The 22,768-nt window shown below is 38.1% G+C and overlaps 3 protein-coding genes across 6 annotated transcripts; all 3 read left to right on the top strand.

Annotated features, from left to right (window-relative positions):
• Window positions 1–10,132: 10,132 nt before the first annotated feature.
• Window positions 10,133–12,562, top strand: LOC115750373 (DNA-directed RNA polymerase III subunit RPC10-like). The gene is made up of 4 exons (XM_048276530.1): window positions 10,133–10,266; window positions 10,942–11,065; window positions 11,160–11,253; window positions 12,062–12,562. The coding sequence occupies exons 2-4, from the start codon at window positions 10,952–10,954 to the stop codon at window positions 12,190–12,192; spliced, it is 339 nt and encodes a 112-aa protein (XP_048132487.1). The 5' UTR covers window positions 10,133–10,266; window positions 10,942–10,951; the 3' UTR covers window positions 12,193–12,562.
• A 744-nt stretch (window positions 12,563–13,306) lies between these two features.
• LOC115750371 (bifunctional fucokinase/fucose pyrophosphorylase) lies at window positions 13,307–19,951 on the top strand. Of its 4 annotated transcripts, none has more exons than XM_030687670.2 (7): window positions 13,307–13,828; window positions 14,452–14,734; window positions 15,052–15,410; window positions 16,802–16,928; window positions 17,023–18,033; window positions 18,331–19,052; window positions 19,352–19,951. In XM_030687670.2, the coding sequence occupies exons 1-7, from the start codon at window positions 13,475–13,477 to the stop codon at window positions 19,754–19,756; spliced, it is 3,261 nt and encodes a 1,086-aa protein (XP_030543530.1). In that variant the 5' UTR covers window positions 13,307–13,474; the 3' UTR covers window positions 19,757–19,951. The 4 variants fall into 4 exon arrangements, with proteins under 4 accessions (XP_030543530.1, XP_048132400.1, XP_048132402.1 ...); XM_048276443.1 differs by having other exon boundaries at window positions 13,691–13,828; window positions 14,421–14,734; XM_048276445.1 differs by lacking the exon at window positions 14,452–14,734 and having other exon boundaries at window positions 13,703–13,828.
• Window positions 19,952–20,093: 142 nt separating this feature from the next.
• Window positions 20,094–21,380, top strand: LOC115750372 (DNA-directed RNA polymerase III subunit RPC10-like). Its single transcript, XM_030687671.2, has 3 exons — window positions 20,094–20,416; window positions 20,503–20,599; window positions 21,101–21,380. Exons 1-3 carry the CDS (start codon window positions 20,243–20,245, stop codon window positions 21,256–21,258), a joined length of 429 nt encoding a protein of 142 aa, XP_030543531.1. The 5' UTR covers window positions 20,094–20,242; the 3' UTR covers window positions 21,259–21,380.
• The last annotated feature ends 1,388 nt before the right edge of the window (window positions 21,381–22,768 follow it).

Here is a 22,768-nt window from a genome sequence, read left to right as displayed (position 1 = left end):
GTCGTAAAATTTGAATTCTCTTGGTAAAGTTGGTTATAAGATAGACAAAATTCAAATTTTGAAATTGAAATACCTGGGAGATAAAATAGAGCTATCAAATTACGAATTTGTCCAAAGTTATCAATTGACGCATTTGTCCATTGATAGAATTGCGAACTTATCAAATAAAGAATTGTAGTTCCGTTTCCCTTTGTCATAATAAAAAAAGCTAATAGCCAAAATAACACAAGATTATAGTATCTCCATTAATTAGCATTTTCCCTTCTAATTTATACAGTTATTTCCGGTCACATTCAATGTGCGGATTAGTGTTGTTTAAAATACAATCATGAACTCACTCAATTAGGTTCAATCATATTACTAATTACCAAAGTAATTTATTCATTAATATCGATAAAAGAGTACTGACATTTCGTGTTAGACAATCGTAGAAGCAAAAGTAAATGTATTAAAGAAAATGAATTAATGTCTTCTTCCTCTAGCAACGGTGGTAATTGCCAAACTGGTTGGCACCAAATGCTTGGTTACGTAAGAGAAGCCTATACAGCCGAACCCTAATAAGAAAAAAAAAAAAAAAAAACTAGATCTGATTGGCATCCTATGAATTAGTCTTGAATCTTGGAAGGTGCTCTATCACATGAACTTAGGGATGCACTGAGCAAACTCGAAGCTAGTTAAGAAAACACGAAAGATCAAAGTTCTTTCTCTGTACATTTGACAACTATTACTCAAAAAATATCAGGATAAATGCATTTCATCATTCTCCCGACGACGCGACCGGACGTGAGATGACCTTCTCTCTAGCTATTGTTATGTTCTTTGCATTTTTATAGCTTCTCTATCACTCGCTCTCTCTAGAAGTGGAGGAGTATAAAAGGAGATATGGTGCTGAAGAGATAGATTGATCATAATAAAAATTCCAAAGATCAAGAGTGGTTTATGCTTGTTTTCCATGAGCTCCAATTTGTAATCCTTGAGAGACATTGAGAGGGTGATCATTGTGTGAAATAGTGAGATCTATTGAACTTGAGTACCATCACTCTATTGTGTAATCTCTATCAATTGGTTAGTGAAATCCAACCAATGGGAAAGTGGACGTAGGCTTGCACTAAACCGAACCTCTATAAACTTTACGTGCAAATTTCTCTCTCTTAACTCTTGTTATTATTATTTTTTAGAATTTTGGACACCGGTGAATATCATCATATTGGCAATCATATTTAGTCCCTATTCACACTCGATTTTGATAATACTCAACTTGATTGTTTTATTTTCGCATTAATTTGTCAAGTTATGTCAAAATCACTTATTCACCCCCTAGGTGGTATTCTAGCATACAGTGTTAAATGGGTTCACAACTTATTTGAACCCAACTTATCTTTATGGCACCCTCTTCACTCTCTCTCCCTCACTCAATCTCACATTCATTCACTCAATACTGTCTCCTTAGTTTGAGTATGAATTTTACTAAGGCTGCATGTCAAGCGTGGTGATTGTTACTTTTTGCTTTTGGTAGAAGGCTTAAGATTCCATGATAGTGCTCTCAATATAATTGGTGAATGGTGATGACAGAAAATACACAAGTCGAATAAACCATGCACAACAAATCCTCTCTCTCTCTCTCTCTCCACAAGATAATATTTACCTAAGTGATTAACTCTAACCAGCTAGTTTATTAAGTCTATTTGCCACCCCAAAAAAAAAAATTCTCAAATAATTTTGGGGCGCGTCTATGCGGCCTGTGCCTAGGTTATACAAATATTTTATGTTCATTTTTTGAAACTCTTTTGTGTTATCTAGTTCTAAAAATCAAATTGATGTATTTTAAATGTAGTGAGATTTTGCATTTGGAGTCAAATTCATGTTGCTCTTTATGTACACCATCTCAACTCTCTTTACGGTGTTAATTTGAACGAAAGTCTCTTTGAAGTTTAACACGCAGATTTGATGTCAGTGGTAAAAAGTAGGGAAAAAACCACCAAAAATCATGAACTATGCCAACTATGATAAATTTACCTCAAACTTTTTGTTATGACACCAAAAACCCCAAACTTTTACTCATGTAACATATTTACTCCAAACTTTTTCTTGTAACATCGAAAACCCTAAACTTATACCCGTATGACATATTTACCCCAAAATATTTTTTTGTGACATCAAAATCCTAAACTTATATCTGTGTGACACATTTACTCAAATTTTGGAATAAATGTGTCACATGCCTATAAGTTTAGAGTTTTTAGTGTCACAACAAAAAGTTTGGGGTAAATGTGTCACACGAGCACAAGTTTGAGGTAAATTTGTCACAGCGAACATTGTTTAGGATTTTTGGTGGCTTTTTCCCTAAAAAAGTATGAAAACGTCATATTAGAAGACTACAAGGACAAATTGATTTAAACGAAAGTGCAACATCACCACATATTGAAGGCTTCTTTTCTTATCTGAATATTATCCCTCCATAAACGAAGAATGCACGAGCTTCTTTAGGATAAATTTACTCATGATCACTGAAATTAAGTGAACATTACAATATGTTAGTTTTTTTTTTTTTTTTTTTTTGGTCGAACAATATGTTAGTTGAACTTCAGTTTATTTCGTAAGGAATTGTGGGGCTAAACACTATGTGAGTTATTAGACATAATTGAGAGTTAAAAAACACTAAAAATGTTTGAGTAATGGTTTGAAATCACCATTGTATCGATTGATCTATAGTGGAATCTGTTGATGTTGTCCCCATATACGTAGGTCACTATGACCAAACCACGTAAATTTGGTATCCGATTTATTTTCTTGTTTTGTCAATTTTATTGTTCGATCGCTTGTTTCGTGCAATGCCCACCTTGCTACAAGGCGATGAGACTATAGTAAAAATTATTTTGAAAACATTAGATAGAATTATCTTTGACCCCCTTAATTCACACTCTTTCATGATTATGAGAAGTTGATCGATGTAAGGTAATGGCTAAAGTGAATGCAATGATTGAATTATAACTCCATTTGGTCCATGTTCACGTGTCCCATTTGCACAACTGATGACATATGGCTGTCACTATTTCATTTTCCACATGGTTGAATGTCGAGTGACCAAAAAGATTTAAGTGTATCATCTGTAGCTGTCATGTGCAATATACATATTATCAACTATAGTCAAGTAACTATAGACACCACGACGCTTGTGAAAAGGTTGCACCAATGTGATAGATTTCGATTGCAAGATAGTTCATATTATCGAGTGATTTCTCGGTTATTGCTATCGTGACAATAACGTAACCAATTTATAATGCATCTATCGAAAATAAACGAGAAAGTCAGTGCATTTGCATACTAGTTTGAAATGTGACATCTTGGCTAGAAGAGAAAGGAACTAGTCAATTCGTAATGAATTTTTGGCTAAACAAAAAAGTAGTTATGCGTGATTTGTGACATCATCAGAAAATTTCTTAGCACAACTTTCATGGAATAAGCAAACTTTTACTAGAAGCACAAATCTTGTCGATATAGAACACAATTCACAAGTGTTCTTTAATTAAGCATGTGTGCAAGACAGCTGCTATCATCCCCGCAATTCATAGTTTTAAGACTATTTTCTGTTTTTGCACCCTGAGTGCTTTTATTTTATTATTCCCGAATTTTCACCTTTTATAATAACTTACCACAATTTATCTACATAATTTGCGGTTTTAGAGTTATTTCTCCACTCTCATATCGAACTACGAATTTTTAATTTGAAAGACTTATCAACCATCCCCAATTTAGTTACCAAATAATTTGAAGACACCAAATCTTATTGGATTGACTTATCAATAATTTTTTTTTATTGTTTTCGGATTATGAACTTTTAATTTTGTAGATTGTAAAGTTTTAAATTTACGAACTCATACATCAAATTATAAACCATAATTTCAGTAACTCACAAACTTAACCCTAATTTGAGTGACAGACAAAACTTTTTTGATTGGTTTCCATTTATATTTGAGTGAGTTATCAATATGTATTTGACTGTTCTGACCAAAAGAAAAAGAAAAAAAACATTGTTCTATTGTTTTCAAATTGCAAACATTTATTTAACAACGGTTTAGGGGTCTGAACATATATATCAAACTACTACTTCTTATATGAAATCAATGACCTTAATTTGAGTAATCAACCAACTTTGATACGATTACTTTACCATTACTTTGCATTACCAAATTTCTTCTTCGTAACCTCTACTTGATTGTTTCCAAATTACCAATTATTATTTCCAAATAGATACCAACATTCTAAAGCTATTTTTTTTATTGAATTACCTATCTTAATTTGAGTAACCAATTTTTTTTTCGTAAGTTACCAACTAGTTTAAGGTTATTGACTTTTACTAGCGAGACTTATCTAAGTTTGTTCAATGAGCACCAGCATTGCTTTTCATCAAAAAGTCGTAGACCTCCGAAAAATCCTTGTTCTTGAACCGGAAAAATACATCGGCATGAGAGGCTAAATCGATGATCACATCCTTTGCTACACAACAATTAACTTATTTCCTTGTAGCTCCAAAGCATCCCGTATTTTTGCCACACCAATTCATTAAAGTAAGTAAATGCATATGTGTGTAAAACATAAAAGACAACAAGAGAGTTAATTGCACTTCAGCAGCTTCATGGTAAAAGCCTGAAAGTAGATGCTATGAGGATGACTGCCTGAAGGCATATATATATGTAACTATGTCCGGAACTAAAGATAGATTAATACAGTGAACTACGCTTAGGCACCAGCTGGAGGAAGAAGGGAGGAAAAAAGAAAGAAAGAAAGAATAGAAAAAAGTAAAATAAGTAAAAAATTTCGTAGAATTTTGAAATATTATGGGTCACATAGGATGGCCAGCGTCTAGTCTGAGATTTCCAATTAAAATTGGCTAGATGGGATGAATCGGCATAAATAGAAAAAGTTTAGAACTCAATTGACAAAAAAATCGGATCAAATTGTTATAATTACAATAGATTTAAAACTTTTTTAGTAATTTTCCCCAAATTATAGTGAACATAACACAGTAAAAAAAGGCATAGAAAGAGACGAGCAATCTTGGGATGTACTTTGCACCTATTATTTGCTTGTGCTTTCATAACACATAAGGGAGTCCATTCAAATGATAATTGACTATAACTTCAGCATTTCTAGAAGCTCTTTGACAGCCTTCTCTTCTATAGCCTTTTTGAAACCTAATCAGATCATGAGGGTAAATGGGTACTCCACGACGTGACTTCCTTAATTCGGTGTCGATTGTCATCTTCTCTAATTGAACCGCCTTCCTGAGAAGAAATTTAGCCAATGCAAGCAAAAATTTTGATTCCACACAGTCAAATTGGAACCCGACAATTTCAACTCTTTTGAGATGATTTGCCTAGCATAGAACTCCTTTCCTCTGCGTCAAAAATGCTTTTTCAAGGTTGCCGACGTCTTGAAAATCCTGGCAAGGTGTCAAGAATGCTTTTTCAAGGTTGCCGATGTCTTGAAATCCTGGTAAGGCTGGCACTAAGAAGCGCACCCGATGACAGGAGCTTTGTCAGATCTAAAGGAGCTTTGTCAGATCTAATAGATGCATTAACAGTAATCGCGACATTAAGCGGAAAAAAGGAAAAAAACATAAGAGAAACAAGCTCGTCGAATGAATCCATGATGGCATCAGAATAATCATCCTATTCATGTTGGCGCGTGTGAAACATAAATGGGATCAAGATCAAGAGATGATATGAGGTTGACGGCCGAAAGCATATACGTAACTATATCCAGAACCAAAGATGAGATTAATACCATGATTTTGTTGGATTTTGAATTGCATATGATTAACCTTTCCAGGAGGGGAGAACCCTGCAGCAAATATGCCATCCCTAGAAGGTCGTGTTTACAAACTGTAGTAAACACTCTGATGTTGCGCCATTTCAATGATAGGTATGACGTTCCCTTTCCCTCCGCAGCTAATAAAACCTGAAAACAACTTGAACTGTGAATCACGTAGCAGAATAACTTAGCTTTGAGGTCCATATATGTCCGATATAACAACAATGATATCTTCTTTCCACAAATAAGGAATCACCTCGATCACAGCTTGATCAAACTACAGCTCGTGGAACAAAACATAACATAGAAAGGCCGAATTAGTTCCGGCCATTCAACTTATTGAAAAAAAAAAAAAAGGTGTGGACCAATTTAACAAAAACAAATACTAAGGATAACGAAATATATATATATATATATATATGTGTGTGTGTCTAACAATAATTTTCAACAGGGAATTCTCTAGTTTCCATAAACATATTTCGACAAAATACCCATCGAAAACGAAGAAAGACCAAACGAAATCAACTCACACCTCAAGGCACGAGCTCCCCATTGTGATTTTCGCCGCGTGTTGCAGCTGCTCAAGAAGTGACTTCAACCGGTCAGGAAAGTAGTCAAGAAAACCAGTTGGCTTCTTGAAGTTCAGCTCTGCCTCTGCTAATGAAGATACTCCATTTAGTATAAATTGCAGGGGGACAAATTCGCTCGATAGACCCAACAAAAGCAGATTCGGAGCCGAAATATCAAGCGACGAGATGTAGTCGGCTTCGATCACCAGCTCTCTTAGAGATCTTGAAGCACTCCAGAGTTTGCACGTGTACAACAAGGAACGCAAAGTAAGAGATTCAAGAACGGGGCACCCGCTCAAGATTTTCGTAATCTGATCTTTTATAATCTGATCCTTGTCGAACCAGCCGTAGTGAAGGCACAATTTCTTAAGCGAAGGCCAGTGGATGGTAATATCCGATGACAAAATGACATCTAGACACTCGCAAGCTCACCAGCCATGCGCAGTCGCACAATGATAGAGGTGCGGGGTGATAACCGTGCCTGAAGACCAGGGAAACCTCTTCCATCTTGCGCGCCACGGCAAAGCGAAACCACCGATCCAGTTCAGCTGCGACGTTGAAATCATACGTAGTAACATCAACATGGAACTTCTCCACCTTAGTAGCTGTGCAGAGACTCAGTGCTCTGCCAATCGAAGGAAAGACACGCCTTGAAGGGAGAGAGAGATCGATGTATGGGGTGGAGGTCCAAGCGGAACGCCATTGCTTGGACAACACGCTGGTCCTCACCATGTCTTTGAAAGGCAAGAAGCAGAAGATGCAGTGGATCATGGCGTCGGGCAAGTGACTGATGTGATCAACCTCCTCCACCACGGCTGGCATCTTGCGGTTGACGTTGAGAGTCGAAAATAAGACAAAAAGTGTCTGCAGTAGCTCAACCCTAATCAGGGCTCTATGACATGTATTTATAGAAAGTGATTCAGATTAATTACCACAAGGGATACAGGCGAAAACATAATTACAGAAATAGCCCCACAACACATTATAAATTACACATTAATACTCCTCGCCATGAATGGATTTTGAGGTACTTGCAAAGGTTTCACGAAGGTGTTGGTGGATTGACATGGAAACCAAATCAAATCTTCGATATCCACACAAATCAGATTTTGAATATCATAACAAATCCTCGGCATCCACGCAAATCAGATTTTGAATATTGTTGTCATGAGAATTTGAACATTATAGCTTGGTCACAGTAACGTAACGGGGAGATTTTAATTTTGATTAAACACTTTTGTTGACCTTACTTGACACAAACGTGCACATCAACATTGGATATACGAAAAATTTAAAAAGGTGGTTTGGGTTATTTTAGCAAATGACTTGAATTTACAGTAGTATGAGAACATATAAGTAATTTTAAATCTTTGACAAGGGTACGATGTTTTAAGTAATGAGGATGACGTATTAAAGGGCTATTTTCAAACTATATATTTTTTTCAACTATTTAGTACATATTATTTATTTTCGTCTTACAAGAGGCAAGTATTTGATCGAAATTCTTCGGCCAAAATACGAAGTTGAAAAAGGCTTTTAATTTGAATGAAGAATAATATATGTAATCAAAACTTTTTACTGAAAACTAGTTAGTATTATTACGCACATTTAAAATAGTCAATATAATGTGAAAGATTAGTACTATTAATGGGAGGACTTTAATACTTTACAATAGAAAAGGTTAGTATCTTAGTGCAAGGCATCAAATTCTGTTGACTTACAATCTGAAAAAAAAAAAAAAACATGAGAGTAATTTTTGTTCTGTTCACTTTAATGGAATAGAATTCTAACTTAACACAATTTTCTGTAAAACAATAATAAGGATATCAAACATAAAAGAACTAATTTTCTTCATCGCGTCTTTGGTGCCCATTGTAACAACAGTTAAAAAAAAAAATTCATTATCGATAATAATTTATCTCTAACTATTTTCATATGCGGTGAAAAAAAATTCCATATGTAAGCTATTATTTCTTAAAAAATATTTTTTATATCACTCACTTTTCGCTAAAAAAAACGCACCTTTAGTGCAATTTGCATTTTCTTATTGCACGTGTGCGCAATTTCAGATGAAATTGTGCATAATTTCTTTTATGTATCTATCATTATTAGCTAAGGCGCACACGGTTTACGTGTATGCAAAATATTCAAATTTAAAAGATTTTGCAAAGCGTCTTAAATTATTAAGGTGGAAAGAAGTTATTCACATAATATGAAGTAACTTGTTCACGTACCTATGGGAAGAAAGCAGTGTTGCAAAATTTGAATTCTATTTCTAAATTTTTTAACAAAGCAAAATTGAACTACGTGATAAATAAAATAGAGTTATCAAATTACTCAATTGTCCACTAATAGAATTGTGGACTTTTCAAGTAAAGAATTGTAGTTCACCATATTAAAATACTTAGATTGAGTAGCATTTTCCTTTCTAATTGATACAATTATATCCGATGCCATTCAATGTGTAGCTTAATGTCTAATTTAAAGAGTTAATACCATAAAAAAAGTCAAATTAGTACACTTGTGATGAATTTACCCTAAACTAATATTTTTTACCACTAAAATTCCCATACTGGTACACTTAGTAACAAATTTAACTCAAACTAATTTTTTGACCACTAAAAAGTCCAAACTGATATATTTATGACAAATTTACCCTCTATTAGTTTCCCTTAAAATGGATTAATATCACAAAAAAGTCCAAACTGATACACATGTGATAAATGGAGGGTAAAAATCTCAAATTTGTACACTCGCCAACTATACATGTCATTCAACTTAGTAATTTGACGATAAAATTTAATGAAAACTAATAGAAAGTAAATTTATCAAAGGTGTAACAATATGAATATTCTAATGGTCAAAAAAATTATTTGGGATAAATTTATCACAAATGTACCAGTTTGAAGTTTTTGTATATTAACCCTAGTTTAAAATAGGGAAACTTGTCCAAAAAATTTTACACTCATTGTATTTTTACCAATTCAATTGTGAACCTTTTTATTGTGCTAATTAAGTCCTAAACCTTTTCACTTTTGCGAATTGATTCCATCCAAGAAATTTTTTTGAAAATCGCTAATGTAGACGTTGACCGTCTTACATGGCACGGTCCGAGCTAACGCTGACAATTTTAATAATATTTTAAATTTTTTTTAATATTATGTTTGCTTTTTTTTTTTTCTTTTAGTTGGTTTTTTTTTTCCTTTTGTCTCTTTTCCTTTTCTTTGATTCTTTTAATGCGGCCGGCGAGGGTTGCCGAACCCTTGCTAGCCTCTGATGAGGCATGTGGTGCCGTGGCCTGGCCTCATCTGTCATGGTTAAAAAAAAAAAGAGAGAGACTAAAGTAGGAAAAAAGAAGAAAAGAAGAAAAAAAAAGAAAGAGAAAAGAGAAAATAATAAACAAGTAATTCAAAAAATATTCGTATAATATGGAAAATTAGTATTAATGAGAGGACTTTAATACTAAAAAGAAATGCAAATTTTCATTTTTACCATAGCAAAGGTTAATATTTTAGGGCGAGACATCAAATTCTGTTGATCTACAATCTAACAAAAACACATGACAGGGATTTTGTTCTCTTAACTTAAATTTCTTATCGTAAATATTTGTCTTTTTTAAAATAAAAATATACAATATTAATAAGAACTCGGATTTTCGATTCACCAGTCACTGAAGTCCCGAAAGCAACCCCAGGCCTGCCCTTCGCTCACCATCGTGTCCGGCGGCGGGACCACGATCTCCGGCATCTCTCCGTCGCAGGTAACGGCCGCTGCTTTCCGTCGTCAATTAGCACGGATTGCTTCTGGTCTGCGGTACAGAGGTTGCGGCACCGTCATCTCCGGCTCGATAGAGCGAGCTCCGACCACCACCGCCGTCCACAGGTAAAGGCGAACTGAACGACTTCGACGGTTTCTATACTTCCGATTTCGATTTATGTCGCCCGCATTGCTCTGTTGATTTCTCTGTTCTCCGACAACAACCTAGTTTTCCTGCTCGTTAGACGTGGATGGCGATAGAAGCGAAATAGTTTTCAAAGCTTGATTGATGTTGGAGGGCGTGAACTTGGCGATGGTGGTGATGTGTTTAATGCCTAGGATTGATGTTGTACGCTGATGCTGAAAGGCCGGATCATGGATATATACTGGAGAATCACGCACTTGTTGGAAGCCGAGCTCGTTCGTTGTATCGCCTCATAGATATCTTCTTTCATTCTTCTTTGAAAGTGCAGGTTGAGGAGCTGCACAAAATTGATTGCTATCCCATTTACTCGTAATTTGATGTGTTTTTCGCTAATGACCAAGCTACAATTACGTACAATGCTCTTATTAGACCAACAATTGGTCCTGGATTTGCTATTCCAACCAGGCTTCACTTTATCTTTTCCTAGTTTTAGTTACACTTGAAAGAGAAGTTATTCCCTAAACTTTGGAGGGAAAGACTAAAAGGGGGATATGTTAATTTCGTCGCAATGGTACCGACCTTAGTGCACGTTGATGCGGGACTCTTTTTTTTTTTCTTTTCTCCTGCACTGTCCTTATGATGAATGCATTATACATAGGGATATCAAATGGAATTTTGCCCGACTTGTGGAAACTTGTTGCAGTACGAGTTGCCCCATAGGGACCGGCCATCCAGATTTTTCTGCCCAACTTGTCCCTATGTCTGTAATATCGAGAGCAAGGTAGGAATTTGCTTTGTTCCTGTTGTTGCTTGGCCCTTGTACGTGTCTTTGGCATGACTTTTCAATGACCACCTCTTTGGTTGTCTGTTTGCAGGTTAAGATAAAGAGGAAGCAACATCTGGTTAGGAAAAAGATGGAACCTGTCTTCTCCGAAGAAGATCGGAGAAATGGACCCCAAACGGACGGCGGTCTGTTTTTCTTCCCTTATAATTCGCAGTTTCTTGTTTCTTCACCTGTCTTGGCTTGAATAAGCTGTTGGATGGAAAAAAACATTGGACCGATAAGGTCACTATGGAATCACAGGTGACGAGGAAAGTGTTTTTTCTTGTTATCTTAGAACGAATTCTTCTTTCTTAAAGAAGATTAAAAGTTAATAAGATAGCAAGGCCAGCGGTCTCTATATCTTTTGGTAGTGGTCATCAAGCAATAACACTACCAAGATTAATTTCTAGTGTGTTATCCTTGTTGGATCTCCTCTGTCCTAACTGCTAATGATTGTATATGCCACAGCCAAAGAATTATAGTAGCAATCAGAAAACAACATTGACGAAACGGAGTTCCGTTGTGCAAATCCATATTTTCATCTTTGTTGAGATGAATGAAAGCACGTACTGCTGTTTTTGTAGTTTGGTGATTGTCTTCGAAGTTGTTGGCCTGATATTTAGGTACTTTTATTTGTAAACCTTGAGAGATGTAGGAAAAGAAGTCTGAATGTTATCCTTCATATTTTGTTGACTTGACAGTTGAGATTCTTGGCTTTGTATAATTCTGAAAGCTATAGGTGTCATAGTATATAGCCAGCAGATCTCTCATGTCACTGTTTAAATTCGCTTAAGGGTGATGGTAACTACGTTGCCCGTCACTTCCTTTCAAAATCTGACTTGCGCCTAAGATGCCTACTTCAAAATCGCCTGTGATATAGATCGATATTTGTCTGATCATGGGGCATATTTGTGTTTGGCGTGGTGGGTTTGTTGATTCGTTTTCCATTTGCAGTGACATGCCCACACTGTGGCTATGGAAAGGCAATCTACCATCAAGCTCAGATACGGTCTGCTGATGAGCCGATGACAACATTCTATTGGTGCCTGAACGAGAAATGTCAGAAAAACTGGCGGGAAGATTGAGCGCTCGGCGCCACAGTCGCAAGCCAATTCAGTACCCCATGGCCTAAAAGGCAGGACCGGAAATCATGTTCAACTGGTACTCGGGCCTGGTGGGAACCATGATTTCGACGTTTTATCCTATTCAGGATGTTGCACTCGAACATAATTTGTTTCCTTCGGCTACTCTCTTCACTTGAAAGAAACTGAGGACGAATTAGAAGGCGGGAAAAAAAGGTTTTCTTTCCCCATGAGACAGGGATAGTGGCTTGTGGTTGTTAAATGCACTTGTGAGGATGATGTTACTAAGTAGGAGTTCCACGTTGAATTACTTGATGTTGGCGAGGGATGTTAACATTTATCTGATTATCTCATGACCCAACATTTAAAGATATTAATGAGATCTGATCGAATTATGTATGTCAATAGGTTCAGATTTGAGGCCCTCATATAATAATTTTTTCGAAATGAATAAAGAGTTTCCGATTGAAGTGGAAACATCAACATAAAGCAGGATAAGGTTACTTCCCAAAATGGTGAAGTCATATATTCATATCCTTCGTGACCTCCCCATGTATGATATCACTTTGATGTAAAGCAAATAGGTGGCAAGAGAACGGATGTGAGCACTAATTCACAAACAATGTTCGACTCGTTGTATAAAGGATTTTCATGCTGGCTTACATGCAATTGTTGTTAACCGTGTCGGCGGACGACCAATGGCTCATGAGTTGCATTGGTTATTAGACTAAAGGGTACGATAATTCGGTCGTTTTTGTCCGGGCACAATGCAACCGTCGGAAGAGCCGGGAATTCGAAATCTTAAGCAAGGAATGCTCATCTCCCTGGTTGAGTACCTAAGTCAAATTACTGCACGCACCCTCTTGAGTCGTCATCCAAAGAAGAAATTCATCGCTGATGAGAGCACTTGGCGACTTCATCAAATCGACTTGATCAACGGTTGAGATGAATTTGACATGGTCTACACGGTCGATATTTTGTTTATAGTTGGCAATTGGCGGGGACAGTTCCAATGCAACCGTTGGATTTGGCGGTAACTTGGGTTGGAGCTGATCACTGCCATGTACCGTCTCGTCGCTATTGAGAGACGATTGTGATGAAGTTCCCGTGGCGAGCTGGACTGCGTTGCTGACGTATCCACACGACTCCATTATTGACCGTATCCTCGTTCACCCCTCTCTCTGTCTCTCTCTCTCTCTGCTTACTCTCAGTGATCAGCACTCGGCGAATTCTCCGCGATTTTCCCCCGCTTTCTCGAGAAAATTGCGAGCAACGGCGATCGCGGATGGAAATGGAGCCTAAGAGAGGGAAGACAACGCGCGGTCGGTCCAGGCAGAAGGCCGATCTGGCCACCGTACTCCGGAAATCGTGGTACCACCTGCGGCTGTCGGTCAGGCATCCGGCTAGGGTTCCGACCTGGGACGCCATCGTGTTGACCGCGGCCAGCCCCGAGCAGGCTCGGCTCTACGACTGGCAGCTCGCCCGGGCCAAGCGCATGGGCCGGATCGCCGCCTCAACAGTTGCCATTGCTGTGCCCGATCCCGACGGCCAGCGCATCGGCTCGGGCGCCGCTACTCTCAATGCCATTCACGCGCTCGCCGAGCATTACCAGAACCTCGGTATCGGCATTGCTCCGGAGGTAGCTCCTCGTTCTCTCCAGGGCAGTATTTCGACAATTCCTTTTTTTTTTTTTATGTTATTATAATTGCAAGCAGAGGTGATGTATGATAACGATAATAGCAGTCTGTACTAGTGCCACTTTAGATTTTGGTGAAGCTCCTCGTAAACTTGGTTGATCCAGCTACCTTGCTTCGTGACGTAAATGTGCCTAATCTGCTCTGTGTGAAGTGGAATGTTCGTTTGTTAGAGCTCAAACATTATTGTGGTCTAGCAGGCTTTTATTCTCTGTGTCGGTATTCAGATGAACCACCCTACAACTGAAAAGAACTGTCATCTCTGTTCTGACGATATCATTGTGTCTGGATTATGAGGGCACATAACTAAATCCTATGAGATGCTTAGGTGACAAGAAGGTCTAGGGTGAACGAGTTACTGATGTTTCAGTTCACTCGATACAGTACTCCTGTTCTTTGCTTCATGATTAAGATTATGCTGTCCAAGTAAGTGTGACATCTCATTAGCAATTTTTTTTTATCAAACATGAGCATGGGCTTCATGGCTGTTTCTTGTGCTGAACACTTCTCCTAACTTGTGTAATCTATACTCTTTAGTGTGCGGGCTTTAATGAGGGAAAATGAATAGGTGGAAGCTACAAAAGATAACGGTATTGGATCTACTGTCCAGTTGGGAAGGTCCGAGCAAGAATTTCCTCGCTTGCAAATGGTAGACTTCATATCCAAGAAGCATATACTACTTCTTCATGCTGGAGGTGACTCTAAAAGGGTCCCTTGGGCCAACCCTATGGGAAAGGTATTTCTGCCGCTTCCATATTTGGCAGATGATGACCCTGATGGTCCTGTTCCACTACTTTTTGACCATATACTTGCAATTGCTTCTTGTGCAAGACAAGCCTTTAAAGATCAAGGTTATTTTCCCTTCTTCTGGCTTGTACTATTTTAATACTTAGTGAAGCTGGGCAGGATGGTTTTAGTTCATTCAGCATGTCTGGTTAAGTAATTGTGTAGACAGACTAAAATATAGTTTCTGCTTTGATTTCCTGATAGTATGTCAACTTGTGCGGTTATTTTGATAGTGAATGGTGCCCATTGGAGTAAGTTTGTCTTTAGAGTTATTAGGCACTTCACTGTATTAATGACATCCTGACGATTCTTCTTATCCTTAGAATCTAACACGAAACTTACTGCGTTCTTCATGCTTTTACTTTATTCCGATTTTGTGCAGGTGGCTTATTCACTATGACTGGGGATGTTCTTCCGTGCTTTGATGCGTCCACCATAGTTTTTCCGGAGGACTCATCCTCGATTGTCACTGTTCCCATCACCCTAGACATTGCTTCTAATCATGGTGTAATTGTGGCTTCCAAAAGTCATGCTAAAGATGAGGCTGTCCATTTGGTTGACAATCTCCTACAGAAACCTAGTGTCAAGGAGCTAGTTAATCATGAAGCGATTCTAGATGATGGAAGGACTTTGCTTGACACAGGACTTATAGCAGTTAGAGGTAAAGCTTGGCGGGAGCTCGTCATGCTTGCTTGCTCTTGCCAACCAATGATATTGGAACTTCTGAAGTCTAAAAAGGAGGTTAGCTTTTATTTCGGTCATATGTTATTTCTTCCTGGGAAATTCAGCATTCCCTTCCATGAGATTTTAGCTACTGCTTTGGCTGAGATTTCATATGTGTAACATGAACAAACCATTCCATCTAATCACTCTCTTTCCTTTCTGACCAATTGACATTTGTCGAGATGTGGTTTTCCTTTTTATTTGTTTTTTTTAATTGTGAGAGCTTGGAGAGTTATGTGGAGACATTTAATAGCTATAATAATTTCTACAAATGGAGAAATTTAAGCACTTCTCCAATGTGTGTTTATTAGTTACTCTTTCCCTCTATCCATGATAACTTGTTTTTGAGAATCTTCCTTTATTTCAGACTTCACCTTAAGGTGATATGTGTTTTGGAGATCTTTGTTCGGAGACATTTTATATGTAAACCTATTAATTAAATCTTTGTTTGGCCTATATGTATGGGTGGCCAAGGCTCTGCGAGCACCCAACTAATCCCTATGGATTGTAACAATCCTCCTCCCTACACACATTGGGTGATCAACATAGTACAATTATATGTGCTATTGAGAGTTGCCCAAGAGAATACAGTCTTGGGGTGATTCAAGCCCAGTTCTTAAGAAAGATAGACAAGCATGCTTACTCCCCTTTGCATTCAGATCCAACTGTATCTTATCTTTCCTCTTTATATGAAAAGTTGCAATAGGTGTTGCCTTCAGATGATCGCAATATAGATTACGATGTTAACCAGTCTAGTAAGATTTATTTCATGTATATTAACTTGGTCGTGTGTCCGTACTTCTTTGTTGGCTCCTTGTCCAATTACTCGTTCTCGGTCGTTACATTTCTTATCACCTGTCACTATTCATTTTATCAGGGCTTCATCTATGCTGGAAGCGTGGGAGTCTGCAATTTCAGTCATTTTTCACTGATGCATTACCTTCTCTTATATTGTTCTCCTGCTTTGAACATGTGTAATTGTCTTGTTTTAATTGCAGGTTTCCGGACTCCTCTCAATAACATTCTTTATTTTATTTGTCTATAATTGATTTCCAGTGATGTCCGGCAATGTATGTGCTTCCTAATTGGTATATGGGGGTATTATCTTCGTGAATATTTGACCATGATGATTAGATATTATGCCTACTTTCCTTGCAACGCCCTATTCTCGCTCTCTTCTTTCTACTCTCGTTAGTGTTTGTAAACTCTGGCTGAACCTTTGGTCCTGAGCATCTTCTTTGAAATGTAAAATATACTAAACAATTGATGATCAACCAACATCATGCAACTTGAGCATGATAATGCCTTTTGCTTCATGGAAAAAATCATGCGCAAAAGCTTGCTTCTTGAATTTCATTTCTGCCAAATTGATGTCAATTGTGAAACTAGTGTGTTATAATCTCATGTAGTTGAGCTTATATGAGGACTTGGTGGCAGCTTGGGTACCAGCAAAACATGATTGGCTGCAACAACGACCCTTGGGTAAAGAATTAGTCAGCAGATTGGGAAAAAACTATATGTTCAGCTATTGTGCTTGTACGTCATATCTCCTTTCCAGTTTCAGTGACTACTTCATTTATAATTATTTCTATAGGCATTGTTTACAGCATCATGAACTATTATTCTGCAGATGAATTGTCATTCTTGCATTTTGGAACATCTGGTGAAGTCTTAGATCACCTAAGTGGGGTTGGTTCAGGACTTGTCGGTCGAAGACACTTATGTTCAATTCCAGCAACCACTGTGTCTGACATTGCAGCATCTGCTGTTGTACTTTCAAGCAAAATTGAAGCAGGTGTCTCAGTTGGAGAAGACTCTCTTTTATATGGTTCCTCAATTTCAAGCGGAATACAGATCGGCTCACAATGCATAGTTGTTGGTATGAATATGCCCAGAGAAAATGATGAGCCGTCAAAACTGTTTAGGTTCATGCTACCAGATCGCCATTGTCTATGGGAAGTTCCTTTAGTTGGATGCACTGACAGCGTCATAGTTTACTGTGGCCTTCTTGATAATCCAAAGAATTCCCTTTCTAAGCTTGGGACATTCTGCGGGAAACCCTGGAAGAGGGTCTTGAATGATTTGGGTATCAGTGAAGGGGACCTGTGGAGCACTACGGGTGACCAGGATAGATGCTTGTGGAACGCAAGACTTTTTCCTGTCCTATCTTATTTTGAGATGCTTAACTTAGCGACATGGCTGATGGGCTTAAGTGATCAAAAAACTGAATTCTTGCTTCCCTTATGGAGAGTTTCTCGACGTCTTAGCTTGGAGGAGCTACATAGATCAATAGACTTCTCAAAAATGTGTTTAGGTTCAAGTGATCACCAAGCTCATCTTGCAGCTGGAATTGCTAAAGCCTGCATTGAATATGGCTTGGTTGGGCGTGACTTATCTCAACTATGTGGAGAAATTTTGCAACTGGAAGTTTCAGGAGCAGAAATATGTAAAAATTTCTTAGGGATGTGTCCCCGTCTTCAGGAACAAAACTCAAGGATACTTCCAAAAAGCCGGGCATACCAGGTACAAATGGATCTTCTTAGGGCATGTGGAGATGAAGCAACAGCGCAAGAATTAGAACATAAGGTTTGGGATGCTGTTGCTAAGGAGACTGCTTCCGCAGTGAGATATGGTTTTCAAGGTACAGTCATCTATCAGCTTTTCGACACTTTTGCTAGGATATAGTATAGTAAATGTACAGAAGAACATTACCCTATAACAAAATAAGCTTATCTTGTTTAATTGGTTTACCATTATTTGGTCTTTGTGGAAGTGCCAATTTTTCAATTTTCTTGCTTAGATTAGGGTGTTCATAACTCATATTAACGATTCATGTGTTATTATTAGTATAATAACAGTCCCTTGGGGTTTATATAAACTTCTCTCTTTTCGTTATTCATCTCTTGCCAAATTTGACCATAGATCTCCTTGCCTTCAGAAAATCTGGAGTACCCTCAGAAGTCTGCAAGTCTGAACAATCATCTCAGTGGATCTCTGGATGAGACATTCCACCCTAAAACCATAAAAGTCGAGTTACCAGTTCGTGTTGATTTTGTCGGAGGTTGGAGTGACACTCCCCCATGGAGTTTAGAGCGTGCTGGTTGTGTTCTGAATATGGCAATTAGTTTGGAAGGTTCTCTTCCGATTGGCACTATCATAGAAACAACAAAAGAAGCTGGTATATTGATTAACGATGATTCTGGAAACCATTTACATGTGCAAGATCTTGCCTCCATTGCTGCACCATTTGATGGTGGCGATCCTTTTCGGCTAGTTAAATCTGCATTGCTTGTCACTGGAGTGCTTAATCGAGAGGTACTCTCGTCCACGGGCTTGCAGATCAAAACTTGGGCCAACATTCCTCGTGGTAGTGGCTTGGGTACTTCTAGCATCCTTGCAGCTGCCGTTGTTAAAGGACTTCTACAGATAACTGATGGAGATGAAAGCAATGAAAATGTTGCCAGGCTTGTTCTGGTATTAGAACAAATTATGGGAACAGGAGGTGGCTGGCAGGATCAAATTGGAGGTTTGTATCCTGGGATTAAATTTACCACTAGTTTTCCTGGAGTTCCATTACAGCTTCAAGTTGTTCCCCTCTTGGCTTCGTCTCAGTTGATATCAGAGTTGCAGCAGAGGTTACTGGTTGTTTTCACTGGTCAAGTATGCATTCCTGCCTCTTTCTCCATTTTATGTGCGATATTCTTTGTGACTAGAACAAAACAATTATGTTGTCTCACAATTATTATCATTTGCTTCCGAGTGTATTTTCTTATCTTGAAAGTTGGAGGCAAATCTTTTTTCCTTTTGTAGCCTTAGTATTGGAGATGAGTGGCTGTCCATTTTGGCTTGTTATTTGTTCTGAGTTCATTTGCCCAATTTTTTTTGGGGAATTGGTGCATGATTGAGTTAAATATGTGGAGGAACATAATGGGGACTGCAATTACGGAATGTCTGTGCAGGTTCGTCTAGCACACCACGTATTGCAAAAGGTGGTGGCCCGATATCTAAGACGTGATAACCTCCTTGTTTCCAGCATCAAGCGCCTTACTGAATTAGCAAAAACAGGGAGGGAAGTTTTAATGAACTGTGACATTGATAAGCTTGGGGAAATAATGTCAGAGGCATGGAGGTTGCACCAGGAGTTGGATCCCTATTGTAGCAATGAATTTGTTGACAGTCTATTTACGCTTGCTGACCCATACTGCTGCGGTTACAAGCTTGTAGGAGCAGGTGGTGGGGGCTTTGCATTGCTACTTGCCAGAGATGAAGCTTGTGCCAGGGAATTAAGAGCAATTCTTCAGAGTGACTCCAAGTTCGATGTGAAAGTATACAACTGGGAGATTTTTTTGGATAGCAAGCCGTAAATATGTAGTCAGGATTTAGCTTCTTATTCTCCAATATGTTCTTAACATTCATGTAATCATTCATGTAAAATTTAGCCCATTATAGGATCTTGATTTCGAAAAGACAATGGTGTAAGGGAAGAAGAGTACACGGGAAGCATATGCTTTTGTATCTTCTTGAAGCAGTTGCAATAATCTTGATTATATTACCATTTACTCATACAGTCATACTTTCAACATGTTTTTGCTTATGACAGTTACTACTTATACACCAAACTCTTTCTAGTTCAGTGGATAGACCACCATTTTTTTACTGGATTTCTATTGCAACTGGGTTTTGGTGCATGCTTTCTCTAACTAGCAATTGTGCTTACTGTTTATAACTATAGTTCCTTTTATGTTTAGTTCAATTGCTGAATTGAAAATGAAGTTCTTAACTGAACTTTCTGATAGAAGGCAAATAGATTTCTTTTGCTGTCATGTTATAGGATGCAAATTCCGTAACTGATGATATTGTGGCTCTCCTGTGCCAATACGGGAGTTAAGTTTATCCACTGTCCTCAGGATGATAAATATTGTGCACAGGAACGACAAATGGTATTTTGCCCGACTTGTGGAAAGTTGTTGCAGGTTGCCTCACAGAAACCGTCCATCAAGATATTTCTGCCCTTCGTGTCCTATGTGACATTGAGAGCAAAGGTATGCATTGCTCTGTTTCTCTTGTTGCTTGCCCTCACATATGTCTCTGGATGACCTTTCTATTGCAGGTTGAGATAAGGAGGAAACAAGATCTGGTTAGGAAAAAGATAAAGCCTGACTTTTCAAAAGAACACACAAGATGGGAGAAATGGCCCTCCAATACTGGTCTGTTTTTCATTCCCTTACAACTTTGAGTTCTTTTTCATAAATAAGGCTTTTTTATTTAAGATGTCACCGTAAATCACAGCTGGCAAAGAGATTATCTGTTCATGTAAGCTAAATAAGAAATTGTTTACTTCAAAGAAGCCGAACAATAACTTGGCAAGCAAGAGCAGCACTCTTTGTTTCCTTCGATTATGGTGGCAAATTGATAAGACTGCCAAGATTCATTTTAGGTGTAGTTGGGACTTTTGAATGTTTTTCATGCTTACATCATTGTGTTGAACTTGAAAACAATGTACTGTCTGTCTCTAGTTTGCCAGTTGTCTCTTGCATTTGGTGTTCTGATAGATTTGGGTACTTTTTATTTGTATACCTTCGTAATGTTGATAAAGAAACCTTATGGAACTATTCATATTGTGTGGCCTTGAGATTCTTCTCGTGTTAGTCTGAAAGCTGTTGTTGTCACTGGAGGAGAGGGTTGGCCAATCCGTTTCCTGTTTGCAGTGACATGCCCGCACTGTGGCGACAGAAACGCCACTTACCATCAATCTCGAACACGGTCTGCTAATGAGCCAATGACAGCATTTCCTGGCGCCTGGAAAGAAATGGTGGAAAGATTTGACCTCTTAATGCCACAATCGGAGACGGTGCGAGTATTTTGAGGAGTTAATTGCTACGCCTAAAAGACAGGACCGATGGTTAGATTGTGAGGTACTCGTTTGTGATGAAGAAGCTGATATAAATGATTATCATCCATGCACATCATGCAATACACTGATGCTTTTTGGCCTTTTTCCTCCCCCATCCAAATTTTTTATGTCATTTGTACGAAACATCATCGTTTGCATGTGAACTGCCACTTAAACTTACTTGTATGGAAAAGTTGTGGGGTCGGTTTATTTTTCGCAGGAGCAAAAGTTGAAGTTCGGTGGTGATAGTGGAAGTCCTAAAACTTGTTTCGATCCATCACTTTAATCCAAAAACTCTCTTTTCGTTCCTTTTTAAGTCTTAAAACTTGCTTATGACTTTTGCTTAGGACTTCCATGTTACGTCCGTTGGTTTTTAGTGGACAGAAAATCGCACGGCAAAAATTTCTCATCTTTTTTTCAATACATGTGGCGGCTGTTAACGTGATAATTAAACTTCTTCAAGAACAAAAACACGTCGTTTTACTCTTGCCACAACAGAAATTGTTGAAAAATTGAAAAATGAGAAAAAAAAAATATTAAAGTGAAAACTAAACTGAAAAGCCTTCAAATTTCAAATGAAAAAATAAAAATAAAGACTGAGTGTCGGGCTCAGGCTGCACATAGACAACATCGTCGCCCCTGGGTTGGGGCCACGAAACCCTCCCACGACCCGGCAAGGGACTGCTTGCCCTCATCGGCATCCTGATGAGAGCCAGGCGCTCGTCGCCTTGGCCCTAGTGAGGGTTTACCAACCCTCAGTGCCACCGCCCCTATCGAAGCCCTTAACTGCCCGACGCTTCTCTCTCCCATTGTCCTCTTTTTCATTTTTCAATATTTTTTCTAAATTTATTTTTGATGCGTACACTTCCCATCCACTTGAAACTATCTCCAGTAACGGAAGAACTCGAGTGACAAACCGGATTAACTTTTAAGACTTAAATGACCTAAAATAAGTTTTAGGGATAAAGTGACTAATAGGACGATTTAGGACTTCCATTGTCTTTGTTTCATGTTTTTTTTTCTGTTGGGTGTTTGGCTTTCAAAATCCATTGGTTCTGGCTAATTTCCTTTGTACTCATCTAATACAAAGGATGGCATCTCTAGTGACATGATATGCGTAGATATACTCCCTCATGGTTCGAATTTCTAGTCAAGATATTCGTCGGAATTTTTCATCTTTCTCGATTTTCAACAAATTAATACTACTATGAAATCCAAAAATGGGTCGGATTGGGTTACGCTGGTTTGGACAAGTAGTCGCCCTTTTCGGGTCAACTTAGTCCCCTCATTCTATTTATTCTTATGAACAAAGTTCAATAACCTTTCTCTTCAATCACGGATGTAACTAATACTACGATCTAATCCGTTGCACATCGAATAATCGGGTCGATCGTGATCGTCAATCATATGAGTTTAAGGGAGCGTTTTGCTTGGCAGAAAATGAATTATTTGAAAATACTTTCCTCAAAATAATATCTTACGT

This window comes from Rhodamnia argentea, chromosome 3 (assembly GCF_020921035.1).
Source record: "Rhodamnia argentea isolate NSW1041297 chromosome 3, ASM2092103v1, whole genome shotgun sequence".
Classification (NCBI taxonomy): domain Eukaryota; kingdom Viridiplantae; phylum Streptophyta; class Magnoliopsida; order Myrtales; family Myrtaceae; genus Rhodamnia; species Rhodamnia argentea.
This window is presented reverse-complemented; position numbering and strand designations above follow the sequence as displayed.

What these genes read in the sequence shown, in the direction of transcription:
- LOC115750371 (XM_030687670.2), top strand. Translation starts at nt 13,475, where the DNA reads ATGGAAATGGAGCCTAAGAGAGGGAAGACAACGCGCGGTCGGTCCAGG. An exon ending in GTATCGGCATTGCTCCGGAG is followed by an intron (nt 13,829 to 14,451) that starts GTAGCTCCTCGT and finishes GAAAATGAATAG; the next exon opens with GTGGAAGCTACAAAAGATAA. An exon ending in TTCTGAAGTCTAAAAAGGAG is followed by an intron (nt 15,411 to 16,801) that starts GTTAGCTTTTAT and finishes AATCTCATGTAG; the next exon opens with TTGAGCTTATATGAGGACTT.
- LOC115750373 (XM_048276530.1), top strand. Translation starts at nt 10,952, where the DNA reads ATGGAATTTTGCCCGACTTGTGGAAACTTGTTGCAGTACGAGTTGCCC. An exon ending in TCTGTAATATCGAGAGCAAG is followed by an intron (nt 11,066 to 11,159) that starts GTAGGAATTTGC and finishes GTCTGTTTGCAG; the next exon opens with GTTAAGATAAAGAGGAAGCA. An exon ending in TGGACCCCAAACGGACGGCG is followed by an intron (nt 11,254 to 12,061) that starts GTCTGTTTTTCT and finishes TTCCATTTGCAG; the next exon opens with TGACATGCCCACACTGTGGC.
- LOC115750372 (XM_030687671.2), top strand. Translation starts at nt 20,243, where the DNA reads ATGATATTGTGGCTCTCCTGTGCCAATACGGGAGTTAAGTTTATCCAC. An exon ending in TTCTGCCCTTCGTGTCCTAT is followed by an intron (nt 20,417 to 20,502) that starts GTGACATTGAGA and finishes TTTCTATTGCAG; the next exon opens with GTTGAGATAAGGAGGAAACA. An exon ending in GAAATGGCCCTCCAATACTG is followed by an intron (nt 20,600 to 21,100) that starts GTCTGTTTTTCA and finishes TCCTGTTTGCAG; the next exon opens with TGACATGCCCGCACTGTGGC.